Below are 27,695 nucleotides of genomic sequence, written 5' to 3' on the forward strand. Positions count from 1 at the left end.
TCAACGCTCGAAATGGCTGGGAATTCAAGTTCAGATCCCTTCCAGCTGACATGCAACATGACGACATGTTTGATAAAAGATTTACAAGATGAGATACTAGGCAACATGTCACTGGTGTTGAGTGAAAGCCTTGTCCCTCCAAATGTGAGCTCTCGTGGAACGAATTGAAACACATTTGTTTATTGCTCACAAGATTGCATAACGTTTTCAACGGTCTCACCTCAGGGTCCATTTAGTAGCAATTGTGGAGCTTTTGTGCATATCACACAATCTTTATCAGCACGTGAAGTTTGCCCAGGTGTCATTGAATTATATAGGGGCACAACAAAGGATTTTTTTCATTATCATTTTCTCACGATTAATTGTTGATTAATTTCATCAAATGAAAAGTCTATTTTTTTCCGACCAATAGGAAACAAACCCCAAAAATATTTAATACGCTATAATATAAGATGAAGACAAGCAGCATATCCAATTTAGGAAGCTGGAACCAGAGAATGTTTGGAATTTTTGAAATGAAGATTAATGGATTCTCCCAATATTTGCTTCCTTTTGGTCGCTAGAATTGTCTAAAAAGAGTACTTCTTTAGAGGACTTCAGAGGACTTCTCTTTCATGTTAGGTTCAACAACAGGTTAAGTCATTTTTTTACTTTCAACTCCGTCTGCTGGTGAAGGTCAAGGGATATGACAGAAGTCTCCAGAACAGCTGCTAAATTAACTTTGAGGTGAGGTTGTTTTGCCCTTTGAACTTTGAAACTCAGATTTAGAAAACAGAAATCACCAAAATTGGAGTTAAGAAGATTACATTAGGTACAAGGAGGGAAGAAAGGAGGGAAGGAGGTAAGTAGGGAAGTAAGGAACGGAGGGAGAAAAAGGGAGAGGCGAAAAAAGACGAAGGGAGGAAGGAAGTGAAATCAGAAGTATGAATGACTTTAGCATTCCAGTCTCCCGCCATTCAGCAGCAGATGTGCCGCAGACAGCTGTTTCAGCTGTGAAATCTTACCGCTGACTAACTAGTCATGTCTTTGTGTCCGTTTTTTTCCTGCAGACATAAACGAGTGTGAGGACATCAGCGACAAGGTGCCATTGTGTCACAACGGGCTGTGCACCAACACAGAGGGATCCTATAGGTGCACCTGTTTGCCAGGCTTTGTGGCCTCTGCCAAGCCACACGAGTGCATCCCAACGATCCCAGAGTCTGGGCCTAGGGAGACAGGAAACTGAGACAGTGACTGTTGGAGCGCTGGCTTTCCCCTGCTCCCTCAAAGATCACCTTACACCCCTCTGCCCTTTCCCCCCAAGGGCCTGGCACTAAACCTCCAACAGTAAAGCTGAGACGTCCAAACTCGTTTCCCTACATACACAAACACATACACACAAAAGCACACACACTTGCATTCAGCACAGAACACATTCAGATCCCCCTCATACACATTCAAGAGGACCAGGAATTGTGCAGTGAATGTATTACATGGGATTTAGTATTCACCAGATATCCATTTGCCTTAAAGGGATTTTGTGGACTGATCTTTTTTTATTCAGTAACCCCAGGCAATTTCATATGCAGATATATTTTCCACATTATTTTCTGTCATTTTTTTGTGTTATTTATTTCATTTAAAAATATTTTTTTTCATTTTCATGACGGGCCTCTGCAAACTAAGAAAGTAACCTATTTCAGAGGACATACTTGATTCCTCTTGTTTTTATTTGTCTCACCAATTGACCTCAGAGGCGGGTATGGGGAGATAGTAAATGTCTTTTGTAAAAGAAGGAATGTCACAAGAAATCAGCCACTCACAACTCAGTTTGTGTTTCACCAACATTATCTCACTCATTGTCATTGTAATTAGCATTGACCCTGGACTAAACGGATACCAGGGCTGACAAACATCAGAAATTCAAAGAGAGAACTTTTTCCCGCACCTGCCTTTCTGTTCTTCAAGATTAATTACGAGCTTAAGTTGAAGAATCTCTGGACCAAGAACGGGCAAGTCAAAGCCAGCCAAACGTACGAATTAAAACTTCAGCCTTCATGTGGACCTGGAAAGCCTGTAGATGTATATGATGATCTATGTAGTGTTTCAAAAAGTATGTAATAGGTATAACCTGCCTTCCTCTGTTTGACACCATTTTTAATCAGTCTTACCAGCAATACAGGCAATGTTGTAGGAAAACCTGTGGTCAGTTGCTGATCCCAATTTTCCCCATATGTACCGTGACTTATCAGAGTTTGTTTCTACATTCTAGCCTAACTTCTGAAACTACAGAAAGTAGGTTAGTTGAAATTATCCACTAGTATCAGTGCTTAAAATGAAAGTTGGTTTTATGCGCCACTGCCACACAGGCAAAAGGCAATTAGATCCCAGATGTCACATCAGACCATTCCCATGTGGGCATCTCTGAATGCATGTAAAGACAAAGGCTTCTTTGGAGAGGTTTGGTATATTTTGTACAGATCTAGTACTATGTATTATTTTTGTTACATATTCTCTTAATGCATTATAGCACAACCAATATTTTGTTTGACATAAAGCATAAAATGTAAGGAAAATCCGGCATTATAGCTTTGTAGATTTATACATGTCTGTAAAAATGTTTTTAAAGCATATCTTTTTATGTATGAGGAGAGTGACTGACACTGTACCAGAGGAACTGTGTGTATACCCTGCCCTGTGGAGCAGACAATGAAATATATTTTTTGGAAGTGGCAGCACTGTTCTATTCACAGACATTTTGTCTCTTCAAGTTCATTACAAAGACAATGCTTTTGAAATGCAAGTACCAACTTCCGTGCATCACAACTTTATGGCTAAATATTAGTAATTGTTTAGTCTCTGTTGGATCCTTGTGTTATGGATGTTTAATAGACAGTATCAGCCTACTCATTTGGTTTCTGAACGCCCACTCATACGTTCTTTTCTTTTGTATTCAGGTTTAAGAAAATAACGGCATAATTTGTCTAAACGACTGAATGTCTCTCAAGAGATCTCAGCAGCACATAAACATATGAACATACAGTTGTACAAATGTCTCCACTTAATGTCCATTGTACTTTACTGTGCTGTTCAAATCAACGCCTGAACCGGACCAGAAGTCTAACATTTAGGTCTAAGTTGTAATATTTAAAGCCTTTCAGAACCGCAAATAACTTGAGATAAATGTCTTATTTTATAGCTGTGGTCATTGGAAATAACATGCTCATTCATTTTTGTTTACCTCTTGACTGTAATCACTATCAGTCATCAAAATAAAACGTTGAAAATATCAGTGTCGTTGATAATTTTCTTTGAAAAATGGCACCAAACACACCTTGCATTTGTCATGTGTATATTAAAATGGTAGGCCTAATTTGCTGCCATGGATGTTTGTTATTTGTATTAAAAAAGAAGTTAGTTTGTTTGTTGTAGTATGTAGTATATTATGACTTTATAATAATAAGTAGACATTATTCCTCAGCAGATTGTGTAGTTCTTTATCAGTTTGGTGCAGGTATGTATATGGATTGCTGGTGTGATGGAAACAGTCAGAGGTGTGTGTTTGGCAGTGATGAGAGATGGTATTCATATCCTTTACTTATGTAAAAGTAGTAATAATAATAAAAATACTCAATTACAAGTAATAGTTATCTCCAAATGTACATTAAGGTCTCATAAGTATTTATTATGCTTAAAGTACCCTTTTCAGGGTGTTCAATTAGCAAAGAGCACTGTTATTTGATTTTTTAAAGCATTATTTTGATGGACTAGCAGGTAAACAGCATTATTATGTTGCAGCAGGTCAAGAGGGAGCTAATTATACTTTTGGATAGTTTAATATATCACAATGCAACATTTTATGAAAGCTTATTATTTTTTGTGTACAATATTAATCTGGAAAGAGCCAAATAAATGTAGTGCAGTAAAGAGTGCAATATTTTCCTCTGAATTGTAGTGAAGTGCAAGTATTACGTGGAAGAAAACGAGAGTACTTATGGGTACCTCAAAATTGAACTAACCAATGGTAGGTGAGCAACTGCACTTTAATTCTCCAGAATCTAGACTATGAATAAGTCAGAACTGGGGACCGGAAATACCCGTTGTATTAATCTTACAGCGTTTTTTTTTTCTTTTTTAAGAAGAAAGAAAAAGAAAAGAACAATGAAATTATTTATTACACTATATCTCCCTCTAGTGGCCAATAGATTCCCGCTTTTCCATAAGTTTTTCCCATTGGTTAACCGGCGAACGAGGAGATATTCCAGAAGGATTCTGGGAAATTGTGTTTACTCTTCAACAAAATGCCCACATAAATATTACAATGGCATTCACCTCCCAGAAACCTCTTCGCTTCGTACGTGTTTCTCCCTCCATGCAGGCTTTGGTCGGCTTCACTGTCCGATCTCTGGCTTACCCCCCTGGCAACAACCTCTCGTGCTCTCGCTGTGTTGCTAATGTAACTATTTTAATAATAAAACGGTGATTTGAGGCGATAGAGAGTGTTAGCATTCTGCTAGCTGTTACTGATGCTGCCATTTGACGAGTGGATACTTGGTTAGAAAGTAGCAAGCTAGGATAAGTACGTTATCGAGGAAAATGTTTTTCATAGCTTGGCGACATTGACAAATATTATGTCTGACAATTTATTGAGTAGGAAAGGTGTGACATTCACTGTCAGTGTCGCCTGGTTTGACAGACTATATTGAGAACTGTTACCTGATGGGCCAGTATTAAATCTTTTTAATATCTTTGCTAAATGTAGTTATTTATCCTAGATGGCACAGCTTCACGTCATCTAGACATCACTGATTAACTAGCTGTTTTTATTATATGATTAGGTAACGTTAACGTTAGTGTCACCAAAATATTAGGCTTACCTCGCTTGCCAGGGAGTCTGGCCATTTCCACTACAGTTTTTATTTCCTAATGGCAAATGAATGCAACACACAGTGGAACAAAATAGGGAACGCTTCATCACTACGAAACAGGAAAATATTTCCTTTGCCAAAGAACAGAAGCAGTCAAACTGCAGGACACTTGTCAGAAGATGACACCCAGTCCTCAAATGGAGCGTCTGCTCAGTTTTCAGGCAGAGGAAATTTCAGTAGTAAGCCCCAAAGCAGAGTGTTGCTGATGCTGGTGGTGGGGCTGTCTTTCTCTACACGCCTCTACAAGATAACAGAGCCCCCTCATGTGTGGTGAGTAAAAGTCCTCTGCATGTAGATTTTTCTGCATGGCATTTTTACATGATGACCTTCTTATGGTGTTTCAGCTGGGATGAGACACACTTTGGAAAGATGGGAAGCTACTACATCAACAGGACCTTCTTTTTCGATGTCCATCCTCCTCTTGGAAAAGTGAGATGGCAGATTATCTCCTCCCTGTAGGTTCATGTGTCCTAAGTGAAACCTCTCTAGGATCAGCATTGATCTTCTTGTGTTCTGTTGCAGATGCTGATAGGACTTGCCGGTTACATGACAGGTTATGATGGCACCTTTCCTTTCATAAAGCCAGGAGATAAATATGAACACCACAACTACTGGGGGATGAGAGGGGTATCCCGATTTTTTAAAATTGTTTAACAATGCATTTATATGTTCTTCTCACAACGTTTAAAAAGGACAACATATTAAGGCTGTTGATGTCTCTGTCCTGCCTCTTGCCCTACAGTTTTGTGCTGTGTTGGGCTCCTTTCTCCCAATCTTTGCCTACCTCATAGTGCTAGAGTTGTCTCAGTCCCCCACAGCTGCTCTCATCACTGCAACCCTGCTCATATTTGGTAAGTACTCATCTCCTGTAAGTGTTTTTAAGGGGTTGCGTGACTCAGAAGCATGTTGAAGTTGCAATACACTAAGTACTCAACCTTTCAATGTCCTTGTTCTTTAAAAAATAAAAGACACATGGTGTAGCTCTGGATGGAACCTGCACATAACATTTTGGGACTAGAAATGTGACGTTAAGTCATTTTCCATATTGGCCATTGTTTTAATTTCTTTTAAGGTCTCTTTTGCTGATCTTGCTAACAGAAACCTAAATGAATAAGAACAACTATTTAAAGTTCATATCATTCAGTGTTTTGAAAGGTCTTGCAGCATGCTTTTATTATGCTGCAATAAGGAGAATGAATTTGTGCGTAATTTCACTCGCCTGACAGACACTGGCTGTATCACCATTTCCCAGTACATCCTGTTGGACCCTATACTCATGTTCTTCATCATGGCAGCGGTGCTGAGCATGGTCAAGTTCAGCCAACAGAGATACAGGTAGAACACCACTAGTTTTTTTTTCTATCTTGTCTTATGCAATGTAGTGGTGGATCTATTAGCTAATGGGTGACTATTTTGATAATCAGTTGATAATCAAGTTAATCATCAATGAGTGATGTGATGTGGAGTGACTGGTTGTAGCCTCTCATATGTGATGACTTCCTTATTTCCTATTTCACACCGTTCTATGTTGATTACTGCTGAAGTAGATCTGGTGTGTTGTGATGGACATCTGTCTTTATGTGGGAGATTTTGTTGACCAAATGATTAACTGATTGCTTGAGGGGGTGGGGGGGGTGGGGAGGTAATTTAATCAGTATGATAAAACATTTAGTTACAGTTCTGAAGCAATATCAGTCTGCCTTACAAGAGGAACAAATCTTGCTTGCTCATAATGTTTCATGGGTGGTACATAAATACAGTAATTTTTCTAACTTTGTAAGCAGTGAAACAGGTGTGATTGATCGTTGCTTGCTGTTGTTTTCAGGCCTTTTTCTGCCTCCTGGTGGCTGTGGCTGGTACTGACTGGTGTAAACCTTGCTGGGGCATTGGGCGTCAAGTTTGTGGGTCTGTTTGTCATCCTGCTGGTGGGACTGAACACGGTCTGGGACCTCTGGAGACTTTTGGGAGACCTGAGCCTTTCACTGGTAACAGGCAGTGTGTTTCTAATGGCACTAGTAACTTGATAGTTTTGATGAGTAATGCCAGAGGCTTGACTGTTTAGCTCTTGTCTTATTTTCTTGCTCCAGGTGGAATTTGCAAAACACTTCCTGGCTCGGGTTGTTGGACTCATCCTGCTTCCGCTCTTCCTCTATGTAACAATATTTGCCGTCCACTTTGTTGTGTTGAACAAAAGGTGGGTCTGAGTGATTACTGCTCACCTCACACGATACTGCATGATGACATCTGCTGCATTGTTTGGGTAATCATGATTGTTTTCTTTCACCAGTGGACCGGGTGACGGTTTCTTCAGTTCAGCCTTTCAGTCCCGTCTAATCGGGAACAATCTACACAATGCATCAATGCCTGAGTGTGAGTCCCAAACACGTGTGAATAAAACCACATGACGCTGCAGCTGTATTTACTAAAACACTAGTAAGGAAATGGAAAAGGAGGTCAAAGAGAAATGTAGGCATTCCTTTAGATTATTGATGACAGCCAGATGGGCTGAAACGTTTGCTTACATTTTACTGTCTTCACAAAGTAACATATTGGGGTCTTTACTAATAAAGTTCATTGTGCTTTTTTATGCAGGGTTCTGTAGTTGGCTAGTGTTTGAAGGACGTTTCAAAATGTAAACATTTTTCATTAAATGTAATTGTTTCTTGCACTTTAATGTTGTTCTTCTAATGCAGACCTGGCATACGGCTCCACCGTTACAGTAAAAAACCTTCGTATTGCTGGAGGCTATTTGCACTCTCACTGGCACCTATACCCAGAGGGAGCGGGAGCGAGGCAGCAGCAGGTCAGGCTACAGGCTCAAGTGTGAAACCTTTTCAAACATAATTAAATATGCGAACAATATGTGTGATGATTTTATTTATTGTAAATAAACAGTTTTCTCTGCTATTTCCTTACAGGTGACAGCCTATCTCCACAAAGACTACAACAACTTGTGGCTTGTTCACAGACAGGGTGATAATGAATGTGAGAAGACTGGGTTTCAGAAATACATATGGCATTCATTTCATTTTATGGCAGTCATAAAGAAGTAATGGATGAACCTCTGAATGTTAAGTTATATTTTTTTATGTCTGTTAAGCTAAATCTGGGAAGCCTGATCTGGTTCGTCATGGTGACATCATTCGGCTGGAGCACAAAGAGTAAGTATCGTGGCTCCACAAAGCAATGAAATGATAAACATATTATTTATAATGATGATGTGCATGTTGCTTCAATAATAGCAATCTTTTCTGGTCCTTTTAGAACAACCCGTAACCTACACAGTCACCTCCATGAGGCCCCCATGACCAAGAAACACTTCCAGGTTACAGGCTATGGCATTGTGAGTAGGCCCATAACATTCCTTATTCAGCATTAATAATTATGTATTTGTATGTCCCCAAGCTTAAAACACATGTTCTTCTTAGAATGGTACAGGTGACACCAATGACCTGTGGCAGGTGGAGGTGTGCGGAGGTCGGAAGGGTGACCTGGTGAAGGTGCTGCGCAGCAAAGTCCGCTTTCTGCACAGAGCTACCGGTTGTGTGCTTTACTCGTCTGGCAAGACTCTCCCAAAGTGGTAAAACTCGTCTTCTCCGCTTTGACTCAACCTCCGTTTCTACTGAATAGTCACTATGAGTACGGACAGTCAAAAAGTGTGTGTTTTGTTTCTATTCAGGGGCTGGGAACAGGTGGAGGTGACCTGTAGTCCCTACCTGAAGGAGACTCCAAGCTCTCAGTGGAACATCGAAGATCACATAAACCCCAAATGTGCGTTAAATACAGTCCTTTCCACGTCTTTGTCTGTGCTTCATCATGTCAAACACTAACCAATACCTCTTTGTATTTTCTGGCAGTGCCCAACATTAGTTTGTCTGTGCTGAAGCCCCATTTTCTGGAGATTTTACTGGAGTCCCACATTGTTATGATAAGAGTAAGAAACCGTGAGAAAATATGTTAATCCATCTGTGCTAAGAAGTTGGGGTTTTATCAGAAGTCATTTATTAACATAAACGATTTCTTTTAGGGTAACAGCGGCTTGAAACCCAAAGACAATGAGATGAACTCAAAACCCTGGCATTGGCCCATCAACTATCAGGTACATTGAATGATCTACAATATAAAGTTTTGTTAAATTAAATGCATTACTACTTTTAACTACATATGTGCTTGGTTTCTTTTTGTTATAAAGGGATTGAGGTTTTCTGGAGTGAATGACACAGAGTATCGTGTTTACCTGCTGGGGAACCCTGTAAGTCTGCTTTAGGCTTGCTTCATTTTAGAGATGCACGACATGTTTGGTCAATGAAATTAATCGGCCGAAAATAGCAACAAAAACAAAGCACTTTCGGTGTTTGGCCTAATAAGTCAAAATACCGAACGCATTTTACCAAACAATTACCTTGACATGTCGGCAGTGTGGAAGCATTTTAAAGTGTCCGAGAAAGAGGCAAAAATTGCTTGCAGACATTGTTCTGCTGAATTGTCTCCTAACACAGCCCCACTCCATCTGGGGCTGACTTCTTAGAAAAGGCAACAAATGGTCTGACCCGCTTTGACAGGCAGGGTAGCATCTTTATCCTGTCATTTTCTCTCTTTACAAAGACAAGTGTTGCAATATGAGAGTCCTACCTGAGAGGCTGTGAAATCTTCATGGTACGCGATACGAGAAACACATAAAACATTATTTATCGAATTGGGTCGGAATTGAAGAATTTAGTGGGAGGATACACATGTGACAACGTCCGTTTTTCAAAAAAGGGTGTCTATACAGGATGGAAATAAGATTAATTGGATTATATTCACAGAAAGTATAAAACACATTACTTCATGTGTACATTAAAAGTAAGTAGACACTTACTTACTCACTTTACTTTCCCGGACCCTTTTGGGCCTCAGACCCACCCACCATAGTCCCTCCATATTCTGTGGGAAACACTGAATAAAAAGCAAATTTTGACTCAAAAAGACAAAATAAATGGAAAAGGTGTGAATGTACTTGTTCGGTATTCTGCAAATTTTTTCATTAAATTTGGTTTCGTCTTCTGCCAAGGATTTTCATTTCGTTGCATCCCTACTTCATTTTTCCTGTTGCCGCTCTTGTCTGACCAAGGACCATTAATGCGCTCGTGATTAAATGCTTTTTCTCAGGTAGTCTGGTGGATGAACCTGGCCAGTTTGGGATTGTATCTTATCATGGTGGCGGTGGCGTCTGTAGCCCTCAAAAGAGGTTTCTCATTGTGCCAAAAAAGAACAGGTATGACTACAAATGTTTTGCGCCACTGATTTTGCTTGCAGCAGCAGGAAATAAAGATGATTGAAACATCAAATAAATGTTCTGCACTCCACTCTGTCTTTCAGACCATTCTCATATGCTTATGAGAGAAGGAGGACTGCTGCTCCTCGGTTGGCTGCTGCACTATGCACCTTTCTATACTATGAGCCGTATCCTGTACTACCACCACTACTTCCCTGCAATGCTCTTCAGCAGCATGCTAACAGGTACCACATTCCACTGCATTTGGCTACTTATATTACATAGTCCACATGTTTTCAATCTAACAGGGAGAGTGGAAAGGGGTTTTGGGTGGGGAGATGTGAGGCAAAGATACTGCATGCATTTAAAGGCAACTAAAGTATTTGTGGACGATTGCTGAAATTTGCATAACCCTAATAACACATAGACATACACATATTTTTAGATTCAGTGTGACTATATAATTATTGAGGATTTTATTATCTCTGTGAATCCTTTCCATTCCCTTTTAATCTCCAGAACTTGCCTGAGAATTATCAGGTTATCAAGTAACCCAGTGATAGTTACTGTACATCCATGGGTTCCATCAAGGAAGTTCTGGTTAAAGCTTTTTGGGGTTTTTTTCTCACAGGAATTACATTAGACATTCTGTTGAAAAACGCTGACCTGCTACTCCGCCCGCCTTACTGTGATTGGCTGCAGCGAGTCGGGCAGATGGCACTTCTCTTTAGTGTTCTTTACAGGTGAGAATTACTGTTAAAGAAAACGTTATTGTGGTTCATTCATACACTGTCAAACAGTATTTAATCAGAGTGTGACTCCCAAAAGGGGGAATAATTACATTGTAAAGTTTGCAGATGACACTGTCATAGTAAATTTAATGGACACCACTGAACCATCTGTATTGCCTTATTTTTTAAACTGGTGCAAAGAAGCCTTTTTAGATTTAAATGTTACAAAGACGAAGGACACGTGCATTGATTTTAGACATCACCATCCAACTCCTGAAAAAGACAATTATAAATGAAAAAGTGGTTGAAATTGTTGAGTCGTACAAGTATCTGGGAATCATCATTGATAACAAGTTGACCTTGAACAAAACACAGACATGCTGAGTAAGAAAAGTCAGCAACGTCTCTTCTGTTTGAGAAAGTTAGCGAAGTTTCAAGTGGACAGATCCCTGATGAGATTGTTTTATAAATGTTTTATTGAGTCTGTTTTTACTTTTTCATGTATTTGCTGGTATGCTTCTCTTAGTCTAAAACGTAAAAACACATTAGCAATGGTAAATAAAGTTAGCAGGAAATTCATCGGGATTGAGCAGGTAAAACTAACTGAACTGTACATCAAACCTGTGCTTAAAAAGGCAGAATCTTTCATGTCGAATAGTTTTCACCCCCTGCATGCAGAATTTAAGATGCTGCCTTCTGGTTCCCGTTTCAGTCCACCATAAGCCATAACAAACAGATATAAATTCTCCTTCATACCCTCTGCTATCTCTCTGCTTAACTCTGTAAAGAATAGGTAACGTCTGCACATAAGGCACACTTGAACTTAATTTTTTTTTTTTATGTTCTGGTATTTATTTACCCATATGCCTGACCCTGTATTTTTAATCGATGTTGTCTTCATTGTTGTCATGTACTGTATGTCACGTTCTTTGCTACTGCGGCAAAACTAATTACCCCTCGGGGACAAATAAAGGTCTTGAATTGAATTCAAAATACAAAAAATCATTTGCACACTTGCTTCTATCTGACTTGTAGATGAAGAGAAAATAAGTGAAATTAATGTAATGGTTTGACATTTTTACATTTAATGAACAAACACAAGAGTGGTCTCAATCTTCTCATCTAGCTCTTGGAAAGAAGGCGAATACATATTTCCCAAAGTGTCGAACAGTCATATCGCTTAAACCAGCTTGTCTGTTGCAATGTGGTCATTTGAGGCAAAGAGTCACAGGAGAAAGTGGTATCTTATTCACTTGTAGTGGATTTCTCCCTGGTTGACTGATACTGAGTATTCAAAATGTAATTTAAAACTTTACTGTTGGGATTTTATATTACCTGAGAGCAGTTCAAAAGCACTTGTTTTACTGTGTATACAAATCACTGTAATCCATTCTCTGTCTGTCAGTTTCTACCTGTTCCATCCACTCTCCTATGGCATGACGGGTCCTCTGGCACACGAGCCAGGCAGCGCCATGGCTGGCCGGAAGTGGTTGGACTCCTGGGAGTTCTAGTCAGCTTTGCACAAAGAAGACACTAATATTGTGATGTATAACAACTGTGGTGAATATGAGGGACTTTAATCAATCGTGTGTCTCACGGATATGCTCTTATAGGGTTTACACAAAAAGGTAATTTTCATAAGTACTGACTGCACGCTACTATAGAATCTACATTTCTGGGTATTTATATGTCTCATCATTTCCAAGTATTGTAGTCTATAATGTGAAAAGGATGCTCTATAAGACAGACCTGTGTTAGTGCAATATGAAAGCCAGTGTGCTGTGGGAGTATTTGATCTGAACACTCATCGCTACCAAGCTGCCTTAAGTCATCTTACATGCTATATATGTGTATACTGTCTGTCACAATAATAAGCTAAAGTGCCTGAAAGGAACTAGTGAAAGTAAATCCGAAAAGTTCAAATGCTGCATTTCCATTTGTCAGTTTTAAAGAAAACACTTTTTGTTACATAGTTATCAGAGACTGTATTTTTGTTTGCGATTGTCATAATCTTATTGTCCAGTATTTTTGTATTAGTGCTGTTCAGTACTGGCTTCTGTTTTATTATTATTATAATAGGACTACTGACTCTTAAGTGTCATGTACATTTCAGAATGACCAATAAACGAAGATATTCTTGTAGTATGTGCTTACTTTTGTTAATGTCATCAATACATTAGACCATAAATTTAGCTTAAACCAGAAACTGCTTCATATATATACATAAATATGTACTGCACACTTTCATGAGATATGTATTATTATTTTTTATTATTTAACCAGGAGAACCTTATTGAGAGTAAACATCTTTTTTTCAAGAGTCTTCTGGCCAAGATACGAAGAGATATCTACAGCCAAACGTCATAAGACAGGTATAGTATAACAATGTAGGACAACAAAACAGAAGTAAATAGGACATGACAATACAGTAATGAAAAAAAAACACATAAAAAAGGCACATTCTTATTGTTATCTCTGATCAGGGAGTGTTCTGTTAGTTTATGTGTGATGATGGAAGTGAGATTAATACTATGAAACTTAACTAGGCCTAACTAAAATGTGATAACTTCCATTGAGAATTTGGATTTTTCAGTGTCAGTTGTTCACAATCAATGGTATTGTTCACTACTACAGCCAGAAGTGCAGAACACACTACTTTCAGTCACTTTTAATAAACCACCATGGAGTGTAAATAACTCCTTACAGTCTGATTCTGTCAGAGACTGCTTCATTATTTATAAACAGGGAATGATGTACTTCAATGGCTAAAAACGTGAAAATTAAACTATAAAGAATTGCTTGACATGCAGCAATATTAACACATTCATGTAGCCAAAGGAGGCGGTAATGTTGTGAATGTTAATGTACATAATGTATTTTTATACATCTGGCTTCACCTTAAGCTGCTCTGAAAATGAACCAGTGCGTCGCCTGGTGGCGGGTTTGTGCAGTACACCGCTACGCGTCAACTCCGAGCACGGCTGCTGTCATTGGTTGCCGTTTATCACGTGTTTATTCTGAAGATGGCGTCTCCAAATGGAGGTAAATTCTAATTCCTTACCGTGCTATGCTGTGTATAAATTGTAAATTTAACACGTTTAAGGGCGTTAAATCGTTAGCGACTGGTATGCTGTCTCAGACGAACAACCAGAGGTGACCGGATACACATGTTAGCGCTGTATTTTTACTGTTTGGAGATGTTTTGCCCAGTGTTGTGTCTACCCTGTGTGGACAGGGAAACAGTAATGTTAACGTTAGAGAGCAAGCTTCAACCCATCAAACAGCTGAAACTGTGGGTGAAGCTAGCTATAAACATAGCTATATTAGGAAGCTTGCTGCTGTAATATATTTAGGCTAAATAACCTCTATTATATTATGTGTAACAGTTAGTGTTTTGTTTGACAACATCGTGATCAGTTATGGATTTTACTTTCGGTAGTCGATTTGATTGCGCACAACGTTAATGTCAAGTTACTGTATTATGACATTAAACCGAGTTGCCCCCATGCTCTTGTTAAACTGCAGTTGTCTAACCATTGTGACTAAGCGAATTATATTAAATATGTATATGACATAGACACATTATCAAGTTTACATTTTACAAAGTATTTATGTGAACATATAACGCAAATTTTGTCTTCCACGATGATGGCCATTATATTTCAAATCATACGTTTTGTATATGCATTTCTACCTGCTACCATATAATGTGGCTAAGTTGTGTTTATATAACATAGAGTAACGTTACATGACAACCAAAATGTTGTGTTGCATGAAAGTTGCATTAGAACGGGGGCAATTTTCATGTCAGATTAAACACAAACATGTTATCTTGATATTATAATCTGTGCACTTTACAACAACTCCTGAATGTTTTCTTCATTAAAGGCTGCTGCTCTACAGTAACCTTTTTTCTTCACTGTATACTATTAATGGATTCTTTTACACCTGAAACAGTTAGATCTTGTTTATTATAGACTTGCACCAGGTCCCTCACAGGAGAGAGAAGCAACATGTCAAACTGTTTTGATGAAGAAATGAATAATAGAGTGGTAACATTCTAATGACTAGATAAAACATTCTTACCAAAAAGGTACTACAGGATTTATTGTTTCAAAACCAGTCTTTAACCTCTTGGACCAGAGGTTAAAGACAGTGCTTGGCCTGTTTGCAACATGAAATCAAAGGCCAGCTATATTGCTTTAACCCTAGTAGTCTAGAGCTGCACTGATTAATCGATTAGTCAACTATTAAATTAATTGCCAACTCTTTTGATGATTAATTGCTTTGAGTCCTTTTTTAAATTCAATTTCAATTTTTCAATTTTATTTATATAGCGCCAAATCACAACAACAGTTATCTCACAGCGCTTTTCATAAAACAGCAGGTCTAGACCGTACTCTGTGATGTTATTTACAGAAGCCCAACAGTTCCCATCAAGAGCAAGCACTAGGCGACAGAGGCAAGGAAAAACTTCCTTTTAAGAGGCAGAAACCTCGAGCAGAACCATGGCTCAGGGTGGGCGGCCATCTGCCTCGACCGGTTGGGGTGAGGGTGAGAGAGAGAGAGAGCGGGGGGGGGGGCAGGAAGTGATAGGAGGAGAGACGAGAGAGACGAGAAAGCCAGACTACCAGAAAGGGGAGAAGTTGTGTTAGTAACATGCAATAATGGGATAAGAAGAAGAACACAGATTTTTTTCTTGACCTAACAACTAATCGATTAATTGAGAAAATAATCGTCAGGCAAATCGATAATGAAAATAATCGTTAGTTGCAGCCTTATAGTAGTCACATTTTGAGACTTTTGTTGTTTTGAGATATACATGCAACAAAATATATACACCATTACTTTGGATTAAACCACCACCAGTATTTGTCTTTGCTTGCACTTTTTTTTATTAACTCTGTCATTGCATTATTTACAAATATGCAATTTATGCATTCCCCATAGAAAAATACTTTTTGTGCCGTGACAGGTGATGATTTTGAGTCCTCTTTGCTGAGTTTTGAGAAGTTGGACAGAGCGTCACCAGACCTGTGGCCAGAGCAGTGTAAGTTATACATTACCCCTGCTCTTGTGTAATTACTCACTATGGGATTGTGATCTTGATTATCCTGTAATCTCTCATACAGTGCCCGGAGTTTCAGAATTTGCTGCATCTTGTAAAAATGTGAGTAGGAATCGCTGGGTGATTTACAAACTACATAATTAAATAGCCTTGACAATGACATACTGTGATATAGGCCTGATCTATAAATATTTCACGAGTTGTCTACTTTGTTATGTCTTACATCACAGCCCATCACTAATTCGCCGCCCAAGTGGATGGCTGAACTAGAGAATGAGGACATTGAAATGTTGAAGGGTAAGTGTTGTAACATTTTCAGTGCATCTGAAGATTGTGGACAGAAATAATCTTTAACATATACACCTGTCAAATGGGATAACATTTTGCTGAGACTTGCTACATTTAGCTAAGAGTTTTCATTATGGGTCCTGTAGAGCTGGGTAGTCTGACCACAGCCAACTTGATGGAGAAGGTCAAAGGACTTCAGAACCTCGCTTACCAGCTGGGCTTAGAGGAGTGTAAGTACATGAACTATACAAACCATACAATGTGCAGTGTATTTGTACAGCTGTTTGTCCAATTTTAAAAAGCTGTCTTGATGTTAACATGTTTTGGTTTGTTGCCTTTTCTGCTAAAACACTTGTGACACGTTGGCAAATGCCCAGATAACTGGTGCAAAACACATGATTTGAGGTTAATCACCAGCCGCCTAGTTAGTCACATGTTACCACTAGATGGTGCTCATAGCCTTTTTGTATTGAGTCAGTAGATTTAACAGAATAAGAATCAGAAAGAGTTTTATTGCAAAGTAGTTTTTTACACTTACAAGGAATTTGCTTTGGCGATAAGGTGCTACACGTAGACAAACATACAGTTGACATAAATAAATATATAAATATGGAATAAACAAAGGAAGTTATAAAAGAATAATAAAAAAATAAAAGAATAGAGAATAATACAACGATGTGCAGAGAGAGACAATGTGGAAGTTATTTATATGTTCATTACTCAGGGTTTGTGTTGTGCAGACGTAGTGCAGCGGGAGAGAATATTGTATATATATAAATATATAAATTGACATCATTGTGATCAGCATCATTGTGTGCTTTCACATTCGAAGCCCAAACAGGCTGCGACTGCACATAGGCATGTATCTTTTCATCTGAAGACAGAATGGATAATGCAGAAACTGAAACTTTGCCATTTAAAATCAACTCTACATTGTCAAAGTCACTTTGAGCTCTTAATTTAAGTCAAATAATGGATTTAGGTCAATATTGTTGAATTGGAAAAGGTAAGAAACAAGGGCACACCAGAGCCCATACAAAAAGTGCTCAAGCATTTGATGGATGCAAAACCTAGTTTTTAATCCATTCCCCACTGCCTCCATTGTCATAATCCTTATGGAGTGTGGATTAGAGAGATAGCTAAGTGCTCATATTTTCCTAAGAGAAAAATGGGTATTTACAGAATTATTTTCAGCACAAAAAGCACACAAGCAATGAAGAACTGTGGTGTAGCCCCCTTCCTTACTGGGGTGGAATGTATAAATAAATGCAGTTAAATTCAGCCAACATGTGCTTATAGATGGGGGGGGGGGGGCATGTGATCTGATGCAGACATTTAGTTGAAAGAGCAGTTGAAATGTTGCTTTGCGGTCTGCTTGTAATGGCTTGTAATGAGTATACTGTTTAGTAAAACTCCATAAAGATGTGCTGTATTTATGTATCAAATTAATATGGAAAGGCTTTGATGAAATTTAAGAGTTTCATAAGGGGAAACTTTTTAATTATCTAAAGAGATCATCAGATTGTAGGGAAGTGAGTTGAATCCAGAGTGACTGAAGTTTTTGCCGCAATGCTATAATGCACATATATCCAAATATACTTACTACAGGAATCACAAAAGCCTAGATAAGTGTAATCGCGCATTAATAGGCTATCGATTGTGGAGCGTGTATTGTATTTGCATGGGCCACAAGTCGCAAATTCATTTTGTTGAAAAAGTGTCTAATCTCCATGACTTCTCTAAACCCGGAGAAGCGTGTAATCTGCTTGGCATAAAGCTGTTAGCCGACACAGGTGCAGGCCTGCAGGCTTTGCAGTCATGTCATGTACCTCGGGATGACGGGACACAACGATGGTTATTATTGGTGTCGGAGCAGCCCTGTAATGGGTGCCTGTTTAATGCTCTCTGGTTTAATTTTCTCCTTTTCCTGGCTGTCAGGGGAGGCCTTGTAAATCTCAGCTACTTTTTCATCATGTTTGTGCACTCTTCAGTACCCGTAAACGAGCCTCCACAGAGGCACAGCAGAGCGAGGGCAGGGGACAGGATTTACTGCCCCTCCCCCTTCAACATGTGGACCATTAAAGAGGAAGCTGGTTAATGGGCAGAACACAATCAAGCAGTGAAAACTCGCCCACCGTCCTGCAATAAGAAATGGAACCTGGACCAAACATTATTACAAGAACACCATTCCCCTACGCCTAGAATACACCTAAGCAGCACTAGCTGTAGTTTCTGCTTTTGCTTCCAAGTGGTGCACTGTGCACATACTGCTGTATACTCATGTTTTTACATATGTATTAACATGGTTGCGAAGGGGGGATGTAACATACCTCCCACCCCCAATAATAGCTGTGTGACTCTGGCCCGGGTCTAGTCCCGGAGGGGCTTGACGCGTGCCTCTTCCGCGGGCCCCAGCTGTTACTCCACCCCATGATGAATGCCCCTGTCGTGGGCCGCTGAGTACGAGTATCAAGCCTCGAGTCTCTGGGGAACACAGAGGACTCTGATAAGTGCTGTTATTGGAGGTAATTGAAAGCTGAGTGCTCCTTTGGGATGTGCTGGAGGGCCTGGAGCACCCAACTGCTGGATTTGGTGATGGTGCTCTATCACACTTGTGGGCTCAAGGCAACTGAATACCATTTAACACTACGTGCTGTTAATTAGGAAATGTTTCTACTGTAGACTATGTTTGTTAGCACAGTTGTCAGTACTGGATTTTGTGTCTGTGATACTGGTTGCCAAAGTTGTAAAGTCTGTTATCCACCGCTTAAGGCGGCAGTTGTAAAAAAAAGTTCAAGTGAACTGTGTCTTTGACAGACTCACAACAGGGAGTTGAATAGAAGCTATGAATGTACCCTTTAAAATCAAATCAAGGACATTAATAAAGTGCTTATAGGGTAATTCGGAATATATTTACAAAATCCTCTGTTAAAATAGGGGCCAGGTCAAGCCTGAAGAGGATGTTCACATTGTTAAAAAAATTTGTTGTGGTGGTTGGGTAGCTTCATAAACTGAAAACAATGAGAAAGCTGCTACTCAGCAATGATAATCTTACAAAAATTTTGTCTACAGGCATATACCTTTTCAAAAACTAGATTTTGCCACCTTAAAAAAATCAAACGCATGAAAAAATGTGTCACTCAACTGTTACTCCCAAGAAAAGCCTACATGCAAGTAATATCACAGTGATAACAAAAAACTTTGATATCTAGTTAACATGAAAACAGCATCACTCAGTGTGTTCTGGGTGTTGTTGCCACCTGTTGTCTCTCATGTACCACCACAGAGCACCTCTCCTGCGCCATGACGCCACCCCGCATAGACTCGGGCTGACCCCTGTTGCATCCCCCTGTGTGAAGGTGAGGCTGAAGGTCGCCCTGCTCTGACAGCTCCTAATGGGCCCCAGCATTCACCACCACCACCACCACCTCCTCCTCACCCTTAGGATCAATCTCCAGCCTATTAGAAGCATGCCGCTGCTGAATATGATTGCATTCACTGGGCCCCACTGGTGCTAATGTGCCTCCATCAATCCATCAGGCGGGCTGACCGCAGGGCGGGCGGTTATGAAGTACCTGAGCTGACAGCCGCTGAATGAGGAACAGGGGATGCCTCCCCACAGCCACAGCCAGCCATCCTCCTCTTTCTCTCCTCTAGTACTCCTCTTTGCTCGTCTTTTCACCTCTTCCCTGTGTCTCTGTGGGCTCATAGTCGCGATGAATGGCAGTGTTGGGGTGCGTCTCTTTGAAGCTGACTGTAAGGAAACAAGGATCAAGGATGCAAAAATATAATAGATATAAAGATGATAAAACCTGGGCATCTAATTTAAATGCCCAGGTTTTGTATTTTTGTACCCTTGTATGGTTGGTGCTCTCAAACTGGTCCCCATAGTAATACCTTTTTAATTACTGGGAGTGCTATTTCATAATACTGCTGCTACTATATTGATGGATTCCCATTGTTGGAAAATCTTTAGCAGTTCCACACACATTTTGTACCAGGAGGACATGAGTTTCTCCATCCTTGGTGTAGCAGGTCGCTGGTATCTGATAGAGCCTGTCCATATCTTAAGCAGGATCAGTGTCGGAGCTGTGTGAAAGCAGAGGCAGGCAGAGCTTAACACTCACACACACACACACAGACACATTCACACACCACAACTCACTTCTGCCTGCCTGCCGCCTCCCTGAGCAGATCGGAAATGACACCTCATTTCCATAAAGGCATTAGGAATTCATTGGATTTTCTTTCCCAGCTAATCATAGTGCGGGTGTAAAACCTTTTAGGCTTTTAATGAATGATTTTTGACTGATTGCCTATTAATAAGGACACCTCTTGAACAGGCATAGGCTGGGGCAGGGGTTGGGAGGTGCAGATGTGTTTGTTTTGGTGTGTGAATGTGTGTGTCTGCCAGGCGAAAATGCATTAGAGGAGAGGAGGGGTGGGCCCTCTCGGTTGGGACATAAAGAGGAACCAGTGGCTCCCCTGGGAAATCACAGCTTGTGTCTGCATCTTAAATATCCCTGTGAAGTATCAATAAGTGGGTAATTGAATTTTGAACACAAACATGAGCGTCATGTGTATGTGGTGGGGTGGGTGGGCTGAATGTGTGTGCCTCCAAGTGCTTCTGCGTGTGTGTTTGTGTGGACCTCCTCTGTGTCTCCCTTGTCCCTGGAGAAGAGGGGGGTGAAAGAGGACTTTAAATCCATTAAATAAAGCTTACAGGCTGTAATAGCTGAGCAGCACTAGGAGATGGGCAGTGAGGTTCAGGTAAGTCCCCTTAACTCTTAATGAAAGTGAATTGGGGCAGTCAGGGCCGGGGTCCGGGACTCCAGTTAACCCAGGTGGTCATCTGTCTTTGGAGCTAAACAGGGGTCCAGCGGCTCAGCAGGAGTGTGCCATCTAGAGAGGCAGCCAGGCAGGGGGGGTGATGATTACTCTCATTTTATACACAGGGGAGTCGTTGTGGGGGTTGGGAGTGATCTGTGACAATGACACCCAGATCACTCACCGTAAACGAGGGAAAAGTAAGATGTTACACCACCGCGTTTCCTCTGCATTTACATTCCAGCCACCTGGGAGTTTCCAAATGAAAATGATTGCTGCCAGTGCAGAACAGAAAATTGCAGAAACATTTTAGGTTGCACCACACAATTTCCTACTTTTTAGTTTTAGCCCTCGCTGTTTCAAGAAAGGCGACATTATAAATAGCCTGAGGGCATATTTAGCTGTTTGCAGATATAGGTTAATCTCCATTGTTGCAACCTAAGCAGCAATAATCAGCCCCAGATCTACAGCCAGAGGATTACTGGGCTGGTGTGGGAGCTGGTGGTACCTCTGTTTTCTGCTCCATGGTGGCCTCTCTGCCAACATGTCCTCATTCTGATGATAACCTACATGTTGTGTTTATTTATGGATGGGAATGATTTTAAATTGCTTAGATAAGAATGGACTGCAGTCAAGCCCTGTAGAGCATGGGTGAAATTATTATATGCAGGCTGATGGGGCCGTGTTTACTAAACTGCTGGTAGACTGTGGCGGAATCTCAGACCATTTTGGGCTAAATGATAATTAGATAGCAACAAATCAACAGGCCAAGGAGATGGCTCACAGAATCCATAAGGTGTCATTTAGTATGGATGGCAGTCCTAACAAGATGCTGATTAACTTAGTGCAAAATTAGTAATTGACCTTTCTAATCAACTAAACAAATCTCTAAGTTCCCCTAATCAGTATTGATCTCCCCCGTTGTATGACAAAGCCTGTGAGTGTTTGTGTAGGTGAGAGTGTAAGTGTCTGGGCGTGTGCTTTGAGGCTATCTGACCTCATCTGTTTACGTACATCATACAAAAATGTACATTCACGTGTGGCAAAGATAACTTTATAAATCATTTGTTAAAATAAAGTAACTTGTAGGAAGACATGAAACAGAGCACTGTATAGCATAGCTAGTTTAACCTTCCTTGATTTTAACCTTCCTTGGACAGCTAGTGCAGCAAAGGAAAAAGAAAAAGAATTAATTGAATTTGGAAAAACCATTTGTCACATTTTCCCCAAGACTTTTCCTATAGAATTCCATTTGGACATTTTTACTACCAGTTAGTATAGGCCCTTTTCATGAAAGACATTTTGACATGTTGCAGCTGTAATAATAATAATAAAATAAATGAATTCCATTTAGCTGCTTCAGCTTCAGGGTTCTGGCTCACTGTCACACTAGCCAAGTTTCCAACCAAATGTAGTGCACATTTTTGAAACAGATTTACAGATAATAATAATAATAATAATAATGATTTTGATACCACCGCAATTATAATGACTTTGTCGCATTTAGATATACTGTTGTTGGCAGTAATTCTCAAGCGGGGTGCCATTAAACCATTGCAGAAGATGAGGGTGCAATGCTGCTGATGTTTTCGTTTGCCGCTACTCTTCAGCGGAGCGTAAACTTGGACATTTAAGTTCGTGTACATCTTCATTTGATATTTGCTAAATCTTGTTTCCACTGTCCTTTGTCATGTTTTGCTTTTATCAACACACAACCTTAGCTAATATTTCCAATCGGGTATTTTTATGCACAAATTAAAAGTGCTGAAAAAAACAGGTGTATAGAAACGGAGCCATCGTTAGTGTTATTAGCAAAACATGTGCATGTTCTTACTATGACGTATTGTAGTTCTCTCAGTGGTCCCACTATGTATACCTTTACTTAAACACAGAGCCCACCTTCACTATGCCAATCACAACTCTTTTTATAAAAAGAGAGCCACACATCATAAATTGAGCCCTGATTTATGTTTAATTGGGTCTTTAATGTGATGATATCAATGATATTTCTATCTGAGCAGTGGGAGGCTGTACAGCACTGTGATTAATGAGACGCTCAGTGGGGCGAGGGGTCTCTGGAGGAGTGGCACAGCCATCATTGATCTGTTTTACAGTTCAGGCTCATCAAGAGATGGAGAAGGCGATAACGAGAGAGAGAGAAGCATGGCACCTTCAAAATCTGTAATATTAACGGCTACCCTTCACCGTTCCTAGTGTAACTGCTCCTAATAAGAAGGTGACATCAACGCACTTGTGGCTTTAGGGTCATCCCAATGTAATTGCTTTCCCTTGCTTAATTTTGATGGCTTCATTTCAATCTAAAGCACCCTATGCATGTCCAGGGCTCCTCTGATGACTTTGTTTAGGGTGATTTGAAGCGACAGCAAAGTGCAAAATGAATCCATCCCATTCCAATTAGCATCATCTTTAACCTAATGAGGGACACCTCAAGGTGACGTGGCCCCCACGCCCAGATGCACCATAATCATTCCACACTGGGGAACTCATCTAAATTACCAACTGGCCCGGCTTTTTCATTAGCCGCCGTGTGCAGAGAAGGCGGGGCCCCTTCACACCAGCACACAGGCATAGCAGGCCAGCTGAGATCCTGATCACATTCGTCTTGCAGGCATCATGATGGTGGGATGACTTTCTGCTAAATGCAGATTTGAAATCAGCCCCCTGTCCTGCTGCTCTGTAGTCATATATTTGTGTGATGTTGTGTGAGGTTAGTTAGAAACTGAATAGAGTCGCTGAGGTGATCTTTGCAGCTCATGAAAACTGCAGTGGAGTCAAAAGCCCCGTTCTTCTTCTCATCTTTAACAAAGAGTAATTACTGTACCTAGATGGTGCCTCTCCAGGGTTTATGATGATGCCACAGGAATGTTACTAACGTCTCCATTGAGACACAGGGGTTTGTCTTTGATAGAAAAACCTCGGCAATGATTGCTGTCCCAGAGAAGACCAGAAAGGGCCTTCAGCGGGGACAGTTCTGTTGTAGGACTATCAGAGTTAACACACACAGACATCTTGGTATGTGCAGGGCCTTTAACGATTTTAACAATGTGTTTTACTTGCATCACAGATGTCAATGGAACTCTACAGGGTTTTTGGGAAAATGAGCAGAGCTGGGAAATATCTGCACTCAGTACCATAATGTCAATTATTTAACTATAAGTTAAGTATAATTTTTGGTACATTCTTTTACATTTACATTTATTGATATGGTCACTGAGGGGGGAAAAGTCAGTATGGAAATTGTAGAATTTTATTGTAATAGAAAATCCAAGAAGATATTTAGGCTCATCTCATGTAGGTACAGTGTCAGCTGTATCTCTAACCTCCAGCATCAACTTTCAGAGGAGGCAGAATACTAGAAAATGGTTATTATTAGTGTAAGTATTGGTTCCCGATCTTTTAAACCTTTCAAACAAAACAAAAATGTCTACTTGTCATCATACATTTTAATACAGTACTATACATTTATGTATTAACCTGTGTGATTTCCCCTTCTCAGATTGTTTAATTTGATTTTTTTTTTAAATCAAGTTTGAATGAATAAAGTCCCAGAATTTCAAGAAAATAGCAATGACTGGAGAAGATATTTGAAATATAAACATATAATTGTGTAGCAGAATATGTTTTGATTTATTTCCTATCCCATTAAACATGGCTGGAAACTACTGGCCTAAAGGGTCAATTGTTATAACATATTAGTCTTTTTTTACTGATAAAATGAATATTACTCTTTTTTCCTTAATACTGCTTCCCCTATTCTTATATTCTTATTATATTTATATGTCATTTCTCACTTATTTTAGACATGGCCATATTCCATAATCATAAGAGGTCAATCATCATCGAGGTTAATGGAGACATTTTGCTTCTATTCACTCTCGTCTTGGTGAATTGCATACACACTTTCACGCATGCATAGGTCTGAGTACCGGTACCTCACTACATTGAGACAGCAATCAAGAAAATCACAAGACTCTTTGGTAGCTAGTCTCCATTTTAATGTTGTTTTCCATGTCCTGAATGAGCAGATGTTTGTATAAATTACCTCCCAGTGTGACACTGCAGATATTAAATACATGCTTTGCATTACTAAACAACGGGTCTGAAGTGGTTTGAGCTGCAGTCAAATTGTTGTGTAAAGACTGGGAGGTTGTTTTTTTTCTTCTGATTTTACCAACATATCAAAGATTGCTCGAAGGGTGTATGAGTCTTGATCTCTTACAAGAATAATAGGAGAGACCGGGTATGGTTGTAACATTGGGAGGGTTGTAACAGCACCAGTTCCACCAAGTAGAAATACGATAGGAGTTAAGTGATCATTTCAGTATTTTCCTACTTCCTCCCCGAGAGAGGCATGGTGGTTATCAAGTCTGGAAGCAGGTACATTCAGAGTATATAAAGAAAAAACTGATTTTGAGGTCAAAAAGTAAATCTTTAGACCAAGACCGTATTTTGTTTAGTCTCTAGCTATACTCTTGCAGATAAAATTGTTAGACTTATATTAGATTGAAATGTAGTTTCTTAGGCAACATGTGATGCATTTTTTCCTTTCTAATTTCAAATCACTATGCTAAAACAGCTAGCTAAACATTTGTTCACAGGGAGGGGTGGGTTGTAAGACTTCTTTAAAAAGTGCTATACATACAACTAGGGACTTTCTTGATTTTAATATTTTACTGAGTGCCCTTTGCTGCACTCCAGGGTTACCAGCATTCATTCTCATGTTGTTCACATGTTGGCGTATGTATCGGCTCTCAATCTTTTCCATACTCCATCACCGCCGAACATTTAGAGGGCAGAGAAGTGTACTGGCAGCTTGTGAGAAATTCCAGTGCGCAAGACAAAGTCTTGGTATGCCAAAGAGTAAAATATAGAAGTGCTTTGCGTACTGGTGAGTACCAGCCCACTTCAAGCACTGACGGTGACTCTGATTAAGAATATACACACATTGACACACACACATTGTCACACACACACCGTCTGTTACAGTGAGAGAGAAACATTGTTCTTTTATTTCATTTCTATCTGTTTTTGAAAACATCATGTAGTGTGGCATCTATTTTTGCTTCTTTTGTCTAATTGTTACAACTTACAACCTACCCTGGTCAGTAGAGAACAAAGGTGGCTACTTTCTATAAAAGTTTGAGAACTCTAGCTCCAAAATTCAGTGAGTTATAATTGCTGAAGCAAAAAGTGTTACAGCCATACCCGGTCTCCCCTAATAATTTCTTTACAATGATTTAATTAAGTAAATGTGATATGGTGTCTTCTTGTTTTCCAGCCAGGGAAATGACCAGAGGCAAGTTTCTGAACATCTTGGAGAGGCCCAAGAAGTGACATGTTTAGTTTTGTTTTTGCAAGCAACAGGAAATTTGGGACTGCAAGGTGAATCTGATATACCTTCACCAATATGCTCTGAACATGTTCAGACCTTCACAACACAGTTCAAAGACTTTGCACTCAAACCATAGATGGGAGCAAAATGCCCACTCCCACAGCTGAGGTCTTCTGCCCACACTGCACCTGTTGTCCTCCTAGGTAGATGCCTTTAAGTTTATGGAAAGTCATATGATTTATTACTTCCCTACTGAATTTTGCTGTAGCTTGTAGATCTGCTTTGATTAAATGTTCCCTATTTATTCTAATTTCTATTTTAAACATGATTTGCATTTTTCTTTTTTGAGTTTGTGGAGTTGTTTAATAAAGTTTTAAAACGAGAAGATGATTGCCTTTTCTTTAAAATCCCTTTGAATGATTAAGTTTGCAGCCAACGCAGTTAACTTTGAGACTGTTCAACTTCTAGTCAGGGCAATATCTCCATCTGACACAGTGCACTAAGTGCAGCACCTCTCCGGCTGTGGGCGTGTTCGGAGCCCCGACCTGGGAGTCCTTTCCCGGCTACAAGGCCATGTTTTCCATTTAATGAGCATTGGAAGCAGGGTACCCTACACAAAACATTGCGTAAAAATAATATTGCTCATTGTCATCCCGTTAATGAGAGTTGACATAATTACTAGGACCATTTCTTTTCTAATTAGCACACTTCGGCCTTGTCGGGGCTAGCGGCCGGGCAAAAAGAGAATCAGACAGGCATGTCGAATGGGAAACAAAGAGAAGTCCATCCGCCATAATTAGGTAAGACAATGCATCGGACTGTTCTCGGCTGGAGATGTCGCTGGGGCTCTGGTCGCTCACTCCCAATAAGTTACACTTCTCCCCAGGCCCCTAATAAGCCCCTAATCGTCTTTCCGATTCACACGGACAGAGGCCGCCATTGCCTCCGTGACTTCACCCCCTGCCTCTCACGCGGACCCTGGTTCACCCTTCTCGAAAAATATGGAGAATTTTCACAGTTTTGCAGGCAGATAAGAATTTGGGTCCTTGGGCGCAGCATGTCCTGGTTACAGGAAGACGTTGGCTTGCTTGGTCTATGTAAAAGCACAATAGGTGATCTAAATAAAAACAAAAGTAACAGCAACAACAATTAAAATGTTGTCCTGTAAAATACTATTATGAGCCAATCGAACCTTTAAAAAAGTGTTTAGCCTATCACTCGTTTCTTTATTAATGGCTAATAAAGCGTCCACTAATGCTTAGAT

General features: G+C 39.9%; 3 protein-coding genes across 7 annotated transcripts in view; all 3 read left to right on the forward strand.

Annotated features, from left to right (window-relative positions):
- The window catches only part of LOC119910150 (latent-transforming growth factor beta-binding protein 2-like), an 81,743-nt gene extending 78,475 nt beyond the window's left edge, over window positions 1-3,268 (forward strand). The window contains exon 40 of the mRNA XM_038728572.1: window positions 1,050-3,268. Within this exon, the coding sequence (XP_038584500.1) occupies window positions 1,050-1,225 (176 nt within the window). The 3' untranslated portion in view covers window positions 1,226-3,268. The remainder of the gene's footprint in view (window positions 1-1,049) is intronic.
- Window positions 3,269-4,347: 1,079 nt separating this feature from the next.
- Window positions 4,348-13,037, forward strand: pomt2 (protein-O-mannosyltransferase 2). 3 transcript variants are annotated; one of them, XM_038729253.1, is made up of 21 exons: window positions 4,348-5,177; window positions 5,252-5,336; window positions 5,430-5,534; window positions 5,650-5,758; window positions 6,134-6,242; window positions 6,733-6,892; window positions 6,995-7,101; window positions 7,195-7,277; window positions 7,601-7,728; window positions 7,826-7,892; window positions 8,008-8,068; window positions 8,172-8,250; window positions 8,336-8,487; window positions 8,587-8,678; window positions 8,765-8,841; window positions 8,935-9,006; window positions 9,100-9,159; window positions 10,059-10,164; window positions 10,269-10,409; window positions 10,796-10,907; window positions 12,301-13,037. In XM_038729253.1, exons 1-21 carry the CDS (start codon window positions 4,906-4,908, stop codon window positions 12,404-12,406), a joined length of 2,283 nt encoding a protein of 760 aa, XP_038585181.1. In that variant the 5' UTR covers window positions 4,348-4,905; the 3' UTR covers window positions 12,407-13,037. The 3 variants fall into 3 exon arrangements, with proteins under 3 accessions (XP_038585181.1, XP_038585182.1, XP_038585183.1); XM_038729254.1 differs by having other exon boundaries at window positions 7,601-7,710; XM_038729255.1 differs by lacking the exon at window positions 10,796-10,907.
- An 849-nt stretch (window positions 13,038-13,886) lies between these two features.
- Window positions 13,887-26,816, forward strand: lin52 (lin-52 DREAM MuvB core complex component). 3 transcript variants are annotated; one of them, XR_005445665.1, is made up of 7 exons: window positions 13,887-13,937; window positions 15,871-15,945; window positions 16,028-16,065; window positions 16,194-16,260; window positions 16,398-16,481; window positions 24,164-24,943; window positions 26,378-26,816. XR_005445665.1 is itself a non-coding variant. In XM_038729341.1 (6 exons), the coding sequence occupies exons 1-6, from the start codon at window positions 13,919-13,921 to the stop codon at window positions 26,431-26,433; spliced, it is 339 nt and encodes a 112-aa protein (XP_038585269.1). In that variant the 5' UTR covers window positions 13,887-13,918; the 3' UTR covers window positions 26,434-26,816. The 3 variants fall into 3 exon arrangements, 2 of the variants coding, with proteins under 2 accessions (XP_038585269.1, XP_038585270.1); XM_038729341.1 differs by lacking the exon at window positions 24,164-24,943; XM_038729342.1 differs by lacking the exons at window positions 24,164-24,943; window positions 26,378-26,816 and adding an exon at window positions 19,538-24,153.
- Window positions 26,817-27,695: the final 879 nt, after the last annotated feature.

This window comes from Micropterus salmoides, unplaced genomic scaffold (assembly GCF_014851395.1).
Source record: "Micropterus salmoides isolate LMB-PRFRI ecotype aquatic unplaced genomic scaffold, ASM1485139v1 Ms_hic_scaffold_19, whole genome shotgun sequence".
Taxonomy (NCBI): domain Eukaryota; kingdom Metazoa; phylum Chordata; class Actinopteri; order Centrarchiformes; family Centrarchidae; genus Micropterus; species Micropterus salmoides.